The following is a 10,440-nucleotide window of genomic DNA, read 5'->3' on the forward strand; positions in this document are numbered from 1 at the left end:
GCTCGGGGTACCGGCCAATGAGGAGCGGAGGAGGGAGCTCGGGGTACCGGCCAATGAGGAGCGGAGGAGGGAGCTCGGGGTACCGGCCAATGAGGAGCGGAGGAGGGAGCTCGGGGTACCAGCCACTAACCATCCTCCTGATGATGACAAGTGGGCGGCGGGTCTCTAACGTTCAGCCAATCAGAGCCCCCGAGCATCTCCTCTCTTTCCAACTGAACAGGGACTCCGGGAACACAGGGGGGCGGGGAATCCCCTTTTTCATTTTGACCAATCGGGCTCGCAGCGCCAAGGCAACTTCACGGGGGCGGGTCCAGGAGCCCTAACAGACGGCCATTTACCCCAACTGGCTCCGAGCAGGGGCCCTGTGCCAGCCAATGAGAAGGGACGATATCTGCATATCCCCGCCCCGCCGGAGTTCGTATTTAGTTCTCTCTCGGCGCTCCGGAGGTTTCATTCCTCTCCTCACACTCGGTTGGATTTTTATCTTTCGCCTCCTCCGCCATCTATTCTTCTCTCCGCTGCGCCGGGAACTATGGCCGATACCGAGGTTGTCACCGCCCCCGCCGAGGTCCCCACCGCCAAGGTAAGTCCGAGACACCCCCCCCCCCGGACCCCCCATTGTTCTGTGGTGGCGGGAGGAGAGGGATTCCTGTCAGGTGAGAGAGGCGGGAAACCGGGAGAATTGTGTGAGGTGACCGAGTGAGAGGAGAGAGACCCCCCCCCCCGGGACCGAGTGTGAGGAGAGAGAGACCCCCCCGGGACCGAGTGTGAGGAGAGAGACCCCCCCGGGACCGAGTGTGAGGAGAGAGAGACCCCCCCCCGGGACCGAGTGTGAGGAGAGAGAGACCCCCCCCCGGGACCGAGTGTGAGGAGAGAGAGACCCCCCCCGGGACCGAGTGTGTGAGGAGAGAGACCCCCCCGGGACCGAGTGTGTGAGGAGAGAGACCCCCCCGGGACCGAGTGTGTGAGGAGAGAGACCCCCCCGGGACCGAGTGTGTGAGGAGAGAGACCCCCCCGGGACCGAGTGTGTGAGGAGAGAGACCCCCCCGGGACCGAGTGTGTGAGGAGAGAGACCCCCCCGGGACCGAGTGTGTGAGGAGAGAGACCCCCCCGGGACCGAGTGTGTGAGGAGAGAGACCCCCCCCCGGACCGAGTGTGAGGGGAGAGAGACCCCCCCGGGACCGAGTGTGAGGAGAGAGAGACCCCCCCCCCCCCCGGGACCGAGTGTGAGGAGAGACCCCCCCCGGGACCGAGTGTGTGAGGAGAGAGACCCCCCCCCCCCGGGACCGAGTGTGTGAGGAGAGAGACCCCCCCCCCGGACCGAGTGTGAGGAGAGAGACCCCCCCGGGACCGAGTGTGAGGAGAGAGAGACCCCCCCGGGACCGAGTGTGTGAGGAGAGAGACCCCCCCGGGACCGAGTGTGAGGAGAGAGAGACCCCCCCGGGACCGAGTGTGTGAGGAGAGAGACCCCCCCGGGACCGAGTGTGAGGGGAGAGACCCCCCCCCCCGGACCGAGTGTGAGGGGAGAGACCCCCCCCCCCGGACCGAGTGTGAGGGGAGAGACCCCCCCCCCGGGACCGAGTGTGAGGAGAGAGACCCCCCCCGGGACCGAGTGTGAGGAGAGAGACCCCCCCCGGGACCGAGTGTGAGGAGAGAGACCCCCCCCCCCCCGGGACCGAGTGTGAGGGGAGAGAGACCCCCCCCCCGGGACCGAGTGTGTGAGGAGAGAGACCCCCCCCCCGGGACCGAGTGTGAGGGGAGAGAGACCCCCCCCCCCCCGGGACCGAGTGTGAGGGGAGAGAGACCCCCCCCCCCCGGGACCGAGTGTGAGGGGAGAGAGACCCCCCCCCCGGGACCGAGTGTGAGGGGAGAGAGACCCCCCCCCGGGACCGAGTGTGAGGGGAGAGAGACCCCCCCCCCCGGGACCGAGTGTGAGGAGAGAGACCCCCCCCCCCGGGACCGAGTGTGAGGAGAGACCCCCCCCCCCCCCCCCGGGACCGAGTGTGAGGAGAGACCCCCCCCCCCCCCGGGACCGAGTGTGAGGAGAGACCCCCCCCCCCCCGGGACCGAGTGTGAGGAGAGACCCCCCCCCCCCCGGGACCGAGTGTGAGAGGAGACCCCCCGGGACCGAGTGTGAGGAGAGAGAGACCCCCCCCCCCCGGGACCGAGTGTGAGAGGAGACCCCCCGGGACCGAGTGTGAGGGGAGACCCCCCCGATGTTCGGAGGTGGATCTCCGGCCGGGACGGTTCGGCTCCTCCGGGGATCCGCGGACTCTCCATGTAGAACGCCGAACCCTCCGGGACAGGGGGGGGTATCCACACACCGGGGGGGGGGGGGATATATTCCGGGGCGGAGGAGTTCGGTACCCATTCCCCGGGGCAAATCCATTCGGTGATCATATACCGGAGAGTGTATATCCCCCCCCCATACCGAAGGGTCCGGTACCCCCCGGGGCGGGCGCTCTCCTATACCGGGGCGGAGGGACCTCTCATATCGCCCCCCCATACTGTGCTGTATATATATATATGTGGCCCCCCCATACTGTGCTGTATATATATATATGTGCCCCCCCCATACTGTGCTGTATATATATATGTGGCCCCCCCATACTGTGCTGTATATATATATATATATGTGGCCCCCCCATACTGTGCTGTATATATATATATATATGTGGCCCCCCCATACTGTGCTGTATATATATATATGTGGCCCCCCCCATACTGTGCTGTATATATATATATGTGGCCCCCCCATACTGTGCTGTATATATGTGTGGCCCCCCCATACTGTGCTGTATATATATATGTGGCCCCCCATACTGTGCTGTATATATATATATGTGGCCCCCCCCATACTGTGCTGTATATATATATGTGGCCCCCCCATACTGTGCTGTATATATATATGTGGCCCCCCCATACTGTGCTGTATATATATATATATATGTGCCCCCCCCATACTGTGCTGTATATATATATATATGTGCCCCCCCCATACTGTGCTGTATATATATATATATATGTGCCCCCCCCCATACTGTGCTGTATATATATATATGTGCCCCCCCCATACTGTGCTGTATATATATATATGTGCCCCCCCCCATACTGTGCTGTATATATATATATGTGGCCCCCCCATACTGTGCTGTATATATGTGTGGCCCCCCATACTGTGCTGTGTATATATATGTGGCCCCCCCATACTGTGCTGTATATATATATATGTGGCCCCCCCCATACTGTGCTGTATATATGTATATGTGGCCCCCCCATACTGTGCTGTATATATATATGTGGCCCCCCCATACTGTGCTGTATATATATATATATGTGGCCCCCCCCATACTGTGCTGTATATATGTATATGTGGCCCCCCCATACTGTGCTGTATATATGTATATGTGGCCCCCCCCATACTGTGCTGTATATATATATATGTGCCCCCCCATACTGTGCTGTATATATATATATATGTGGCCCCCCCCATACTGTGCTGTATATATATATGTGGCCCCCCCATACTGTGCTGTATATATATATGTGGCCCCCCCATACTGTGCTGTATATATATATATATGTGGGCCCCCCATACTGTGCTGTATATATATATGTGGCCCCCCCATACTGTGCTGTATATATATATGTGGCCCCCCCCCATACTGTGCTGTATATATATATGTGGCCCCCCCCCATACTGTGCTGTATATATATATGTGGCCCCCCCCATACTGTGCTGTATATATATATATGTGGCCCCCCCATACTGTGCTGTATATATATATGTGGCCCCCCCCATACTGTGCTGTATATATATATGTGGCCCCCCCATACTGTGCTGTGTATATATATATATATTTGTGGCCCCCCCATACTGTGCTGTATATATATATATATGTGGCCCCCCCCATACTGTGCTGTATATATATATGTGGCCCCCCCATACTGTGCTGTGTATATATGTATATGTGTGTGGCCCCCCCATACTGTGCTGTGTATATATATATGTGGGCCCCCCCATACTGTGCTGTATATATATATGTGTGTGGCCCCCCCATACTGTGCTGTATATATGTATATGTGGCCCCCCCATACTGTGCTATATATATATATATGTGCCCCCCCCATACTGTGCTGTATATATATATATATGTGGCCCCCCCATACTGTGCTGTATATATATATATGTGGCCCCCCCATACTGTGCTGTATATATGTATATGTGTGGCCCCCCCATACTGTGCTGTGTATATATATATGTGGCCCCCCCCATACTGTGCTGTATATATATATGTGGCCCCCCCATACTGTGCTGTATATATATATGTGGCCCCCCCATACTGTGCTGTATATATATATGTGGCCCCCCCATACTGTGCTGTGTATATATATATATATATGTGGCCCCCCCATACTGTGCTGTGTATATATATGTGGCCCCCCATACTGTGCTGTATATATGTATATGTGTGTGGCCCCCCCCATACTGTGCTGTATATATATATATGTGTGTGGCCCCCCCATACTGTGCTGTATATATATATATGTGGCCCCCCCATACTGTGCTGTATATATGTATATGTGGGCCCCCCCATACTGTGCTGTATATATATATATGTGGCCCCCCCATACTGTGCTGTATATATGTATATGTGTGGCCCCCCCATACTGTGCTGTATATATATATGTGGCCCCCCCATACTGTGCTGTATATATGTATATGTGGGCCCCCCCATACTGTGCTGTGTATATATATATGTGGCCCCCCCATACTGTGCTGTGTATATATATATGTGGCCCCCCCATACTGTGTTGTATATATATATATGTGGCCCCCCCATACGGTGCTGTGTGTATATATATATATATATATATATATATGTGGCCCCCCCATACTGTGCTGTATATATATATATGTGTGTGGCCCCCCCATACTGTGCTGTGTATATATATATATGTGGCCCCCCCATACTGTGTTGTGTATATATATATATGTGGCCCCCCCATACGGTGCTGTGTATATATATATATATATGTGGCCCCCCCATACTGTGCTATATATATATATATATATATATATGTGGCCCCCCCCATACTGTGCTGTATATATATATATATATATATGTGGCCCCCCCCATACTGTGCTATATATATATGTGTGTGCCCCCCCATACTGTGCTATATATATATATATGTGTGTGGCCCCCCCATACTGTGCTATATATATATATATGTGTGTGGCCCCCCCATACTGTGCTATATATATATATATGTGTGTGGCCCCCCCCATACTGTGCTGTATATATATATGTGCCCCCCCCATACTGTGCTATATATATATATATATGTGTGTGTGTGTGTGGCCCCCCCATACTGTGCTGTGTGTGTGTGTGTGTGTATATGTATATATATATATATATATATATATATATATATATATATATATATATATATATATATATATATATATATATGTGTCGCCCCCGAAATATTGTGCTGTATATATATGTGTGTGCCCCCCCCCATACTGTGTTTTTTTTATATATATATATATGTCGCCCCCCCATACTGTGCGGTGTTGGTGTCATGATTTATGACGGTGCGATGTTCCCTCTCCCACCTGTGTCCCCCCCTCCTCCTCCTCCCCTTCTCTCTCCCCTCCCCCACCTGTGCCCCCCCCTTCTCTCTCCCCTCCCCCTCTCCGTTCTATTCCTATCTACATCAAACACATGGAGGAGGGAAATGGCGGGAAGGGCGATGCGCGCGCCCGGGGGAGGAAGGAGTGGGCGGAGCACTTTTTTTTCCTATTCCCTTCTCTTGCGGTAACGCGCTTCCAGCCGCGCGCATACTCACTTCTCCGCCAGGTGGTGGCGCGGGGCGCGAGGCCACCTTTGTTTTTCCGCGCGGTAGCCCCAGGAGGGGGAGGAACGGGAGCGCGCGTGCACGCTCTCGCTGTGGCAGATGTTCAGGTACTCCCCGCCCCTTCTCCGCCCCTCCCTTCCTCTCTCCGCCCCTCCAGCTCTGTTCTCTGCGATTCGTTTATGGCCACAAGAATGGTTTATGTGCTGCAGTGTAAATCGTCCAACCCGCACCCTCCGACCTGCCCCGCACCCTCCGACCTGCCCCGCACCCTCCGACCTGCCCCGCACCCTCCGACCTGCCCCGCACCCTCCGACCTGCCCCGCACCCTCCGACCTGCCCCGCACCCTCCGACCTGCCCCACACCCTCCGATCTGCCCCACACCCTCCGACCCGCACCGTCCGACCTGCCCCGCACCGTCCGACCTGCCCCACACCCTCCGACCCGCACCGTCCGACCTGCCCCGCACCGTCCGACCTGCCCCACACCGTCCGACCTGCCCCGCACCGTCCGATCTGCCCCGCACCGTCCGATCTGCCCCACACCCTCCGATCTGCCCCGCACCGTCCGATCTACTCATTGATCAGAATTAGTTAGAGAGGAGTACACATGGTTCTGTAGAGGAGTACACATGGTTCTGTAGAGGAGTACACATGGTTCTGTAGAGGAGTACACATGGTTCTGTAGAGGAGTACACATGGTTCTGTAGAGGAGTACACATGGTTCTGTAGAGGAGTACACATGGTTCTGTAGAGGAGTACACATGGTTCTGTAGAGGAGTACACATGGTTCTGTAGAGGAGTACACATGGTTCTGTAGAGGAGTACACATGGTTCTGTAGAGGAGTACACATGGTTCTGTAGAGGAGTACACATGGTTGTGTAGAGGAGTATACATGGTTCTGTCTGTAGAGGAGTATACATCGTTCTGTAGGGGTATATACGTCGGTCTGTGGGGGTATATACGTCGTTCGGTCTGTGGGGGTATATACGTCGTTCGGTCTGTGGGGGTATATACGTCGTTGTGTCTGTGGGGGTATATACGTCGTTGTGTCTGTGGGGGTATATACGTCGTTGTGTCTGTGGGGGTATATACGTCGTTGTGTCTGTGGGGGTATATACGTCGTTCGGTCTGTGGGGGTATATACGTCGTTCGGTCTGTGGGGGTATATACGTCGTTCGGTCTGTGGGGGTATATACGTCGTTCGGTCTGTGGGGGTATATACGTCGTTGTGTCTGTGGGGGTATATACGTCGTTGTGTCTGTGGGGTATATACGTCGTTCGGTCTGTGGGGGTATATACGTCGTTGTGTCTGTGGGGGTATATACGTCGTTCTGTTGGCACGATTGCACACATTGTTTATTGATTCGATTGTTTTCTTGGTTCCAGGATCTGAAGGAGAAGAAGGAAGTGGTAGAGGAAGCGGAGAAGAAGGAGAACAAGAACAAGGCGCCGGAGAACAAGAACAAGGCGCCGGAGAACAAGAACAAGGCGCCGGAGAACAAGAACAAGGCGCCGGAGAACAAGGTGCCGGAGAACAAGAACAAGGCGCCGGAGAACAAGGTGCCGGAGAACAAGAACAAGGTGCCGGAGAACGGGAAGAAGGCACCGGAGAACGGAACCGTGAGTGACCCTATTTATGTACACTGGGGAGGGCGCTGCTAAGTGTAGTCCTTACAGGGCCCTTCCAGCCAGAATATGGAGAAAGTCCTTCCTGTTCAGGTGGTGGTGTGTGACATCCTTGGTGAGGTTGGGAAAATTCGGGGTCTAGAGAAAGACAGGTTGTGGCAGAGGACCTGGATAGAGGCGTGGAGGAACATCAGACCTGTAGCTGCGATCTGTTGATCTCTTGGTGAGGTTGCTTTCCTGTTTTCCCTCTTCATTCACTCCCCTAGATTTTGCTAAGAAGTCTTTTTGAAGAAAGGCTCTGTGCCCCTGAAGGTCCGGGTTCCTTCACTTTGGTTGAGTAGACAAGTAGTGTTTTTTTTTAAAGCCATAAAGGCTGTTGTTGTTTAGAGGAAGTTGCTTCCCCTACAAGGGGAGGGTGAAGTTAATGCTTGATAAGTGGCCATAAGGGTCTTGGTGATGTTTTTTTACTTTTTTTTTCTGCTTCTTACCTGCCCAGTTAGTAAAGCCATACAGGCCGTTATTATTCAGTAGAAAGTATATATCTGATTTAGGGAGATGTGTCCTGTTCTTGTTTTTGTTTGTTTCCAGTTTATTGAATACTGTATGTATTTATTTATTTTTTGTATTTTTGTATAAAATGAAAGCTGGTTGCAAGATTTTATTTCAATAAAATATTTCCAGCCAGAATATGGAGGATGGGAAGCCAGCCACCCAACCTATGTAGATGCCGGCAGTATGACGGTACTCCTCCTCACAGATCACAACAAAGGCCACACAGTCCTTTCTGATGCCATCACCTGCTGTGTGTTTACATTAGTGGGGGGCGGCTGAGATTGTGAGCTCATTGCTAGATGTACTGTCTGTGATGGGAAGTGGGAATATTCATTTGTCCACAATCTTATAGATACAGAGGTGAATGTGTTCCTCCATTGTGTTTCCTGCGTGTCATGTGACCATAGTCCGGTGTCATGTGACCATAGTCCTTACCGCTCCTCTGTGTGTGATGTCTGGGGGTACTTACCGCTCTGGTGAAGGGACAGGTCAGTTGTTGGATCACATAGAGATGAATGGCGGAGATCACTGTCTGACAATCCCGGCTTCTCTCTCCTCTCCGTCCGGGCCCCCTCTCAGGCTCCTCTCTCCTCTCCGTCCGGGCCCCCTCTCTGGCTCCTCTCTCCTCTCCGTCCGGGCCCCCTCTCTGGCTCCTCTCCGTCCGGGCCCCCTCTCTGGCTCCTCTCTCCTCTCCGTCCGGGCCCCCTCTCTGGCTCCTCTCTCCTCTCCGTCCGGGCCCCCTCTCTGGCTCCTCTCCGTCCGGGCCCCCTCTCTGGCTCCTCTCCGTCCGGGCCCCCTCTCTGGCTCCTCTCCGTCCGGGCCCCCTCTCTGGCTCCTCTCCGTCCGGGCCCCCTCTCTGGCTCCTCTCCGTCCGGGCCCCCTCTCTGGCTCCTCTCCGTCCGGGCCCCCTCTCTGGCTCCTCTCCGTCCGGGCCCCCTCTCTGGCTCCTCTCCGTCCGGGCCCCCTCTCTGGCTCCTCTCCGTCCGGGCCCCCTCTCTGGCTCCTCTCTCCTCTCCGTCCGGGCCCCCTCTCTGGCTCCTCTCTCCTCTCCGTCCGGGCCCCCTCTCTGGCTCCTCTCTCCTCTCCGTCCGGGCCTCCTCTCTGGCTCCTCTCTCCCCGGGTGTAGTGTGACTTCAGTTGTCTTCTTTCTGTGGTGGGTGAAGGTGTGTGTGACACTCGGGTGTCTGTAGTAGAAGAGACTTGGAGAGGAGCTCTCAGGCACACAGATCAGTAAACATTTCTTCCTTTCCAGGAGGAGAATGGCGCAGAAAACAAGGAAGAGGCCCCCGAGGATGCTGAGGAGGAGGAGGATGATGAAGGTAACTTTGTGTTCTTTGTATGTGAAGGAAATCTGTCACAAAGCAAACTATCTGTGTGAAAGGCTCTGATGGAAGCTTCCGTCCCCAGCACATAATGGACCTATCATAGCCCTGCACTGGGCCGATCCTTTCACACAATGGTTCTGCTTTGTCCCTTTATTGCAGGGGTGGGCAAACTTTTTGACTTCAGGGCCGCAATGGGTTCATATATTGGACCCGGGGGCTGGACCCATAGTAATCCATCCCCCCTATAGTAATCCATCCCCCCTATAGTAATCCATCCCCCCTATAGTAATTCATCCCCCATATAGTAATTCATCCCCCATATAGTAATTCATCCCCTATAGTAATTCATCCCCCATATAGCAATTCATCCCCCCATAGTAATTCATCCCCCCTATAGTAATTCATCCCCCATATAGTAATTCATCCCCCATATAGTAATACATCCCCCATATAGTAATTCATCCCCCATATAGTAATTCATCCCCCATATAGTAATTCATCCCCCATATAGTAATACATCCCCCATATAGTAATTCATCCCCCATATAGTAATTCATCCCCCATATTGTGTCAATTCACTTACCTTTGCTCCGCACGTTCCTCTCGCCGTGTTCCCCCGCGCCGTTCCGGTCTTCAGGGCGGACTGTGAGAGGAGAGGAGTTCGTCACGCTGCCCCGCCTACATCCTGGCTGCCCCGCCTACATCCTGACAGCCAATGTATCACGCTCCGCGGGCCGTAGTTTGCCCATTGCTGCTTTATTAAGATGTTCTCCTGTGATTGGTGGGATGGTCACACCTCGCTCTTTCCTCTTCCAGTAGAAGGAGACGAGGAGGAGGAGGAGGAGGAGGAGGAAGGCGAGGAGAGCGAATCAGATGGACATCCTGTGAAACGTGCAGCAGAAGAAGAGGTGAGGAACCAATCATGAGATCCGGAGAACGTCCGCCTGTGACAACCTACTCACCTGATAGAGGGCGCTGTCATGGTGTCACCCTCTGGAGGGATGCAGGAATGATCTGCTGGGTAGGCTGGGACTTCCAGTTCTCCCAACCACACTACTACCTGCCTGGAGT

General features: G+C 54.3%; 1 protein-coding gene across 3 annotated transcripts; it reads left to right on the top strand.

The window, feature by feature from the left end:
• Nucleotides 1–361: 361 nt before the first annotated feature.
• Nucleotides 362–10,338, top strand: LOC149428170 (uncharacterized). 3 transcript variants are annotated; one of them, XM_089667635.1, is made up of 5 exons: nt 362–583; nt 7,253–7,390; nt 7,427–7,486; nt 9,297–9,363; nt 10,186–10,338. In XM_089667635.1, the coding sequence occupies exons 1-5, from the start codon at nt 533–535 to the stop codon at nt 10,293–10,295; spliced, it is 426 nt and encodes a 141-aa protein (XP_089523761.1). In that variant the 5' UTR covers nt 362–532; the 3' UTR covers nt 10,296–10,338. The 3 variants fall into 3 exon arrangements, with proteins under 3 accessions (XP_089523761.1, XP_089523760.1, XP_089523759.1); XM_089667634.1 differs by having other exon boundaries at nt 387–583; nt 7,253–7,486; nt 10,189–10,310; XM_089667633.1 differs by having other exon boundaries at nt 393–583; nt 7,253–7,486; nt 10,186–10,337.
• The last annotated feature ends 102 nt before the right edge of the window (nt 10,339–10,440 follow it).

This window comes from Staurois parvus, unplaced genomic scaffold (genome assembly GCF_062004578.1).
Source record: "Staurois parvus isolate SC_StPar_1 unplaced genomic scaffold, SC_StPar_1.0 ptg003443l, whole genome shotgun sequence".
NCBI classification, from domain to species: Eukaryota; Metazoa; Chordata; class Amphibia; order Anura; family Ranidae; genus Staurois; species Staurois parvus.

Coding starts and splice junctions, on each gene's coding strand:
- LOC149428170 (XM_089667633.1), top strand. CDS start 533: ATGGCCGATACCGAGGTTGTCACCGCCCCCGCCGAGGTCCCCACCGCC. Junction 584..7,252: donor CCGAGGTCCCCACCGCCAAG/GTAAGTCCGAGA, acceptor TCTTGGTTCCAG/GATCTGAAGGAGAAGAAGGA. Junction 7,487..9,296: donor AGGCACCGGAGAACGGAACC/GTGAGTGACCCT, acceptor CTTCCTTTCCAG/GAGGAGAATGGCGCAGAAAA.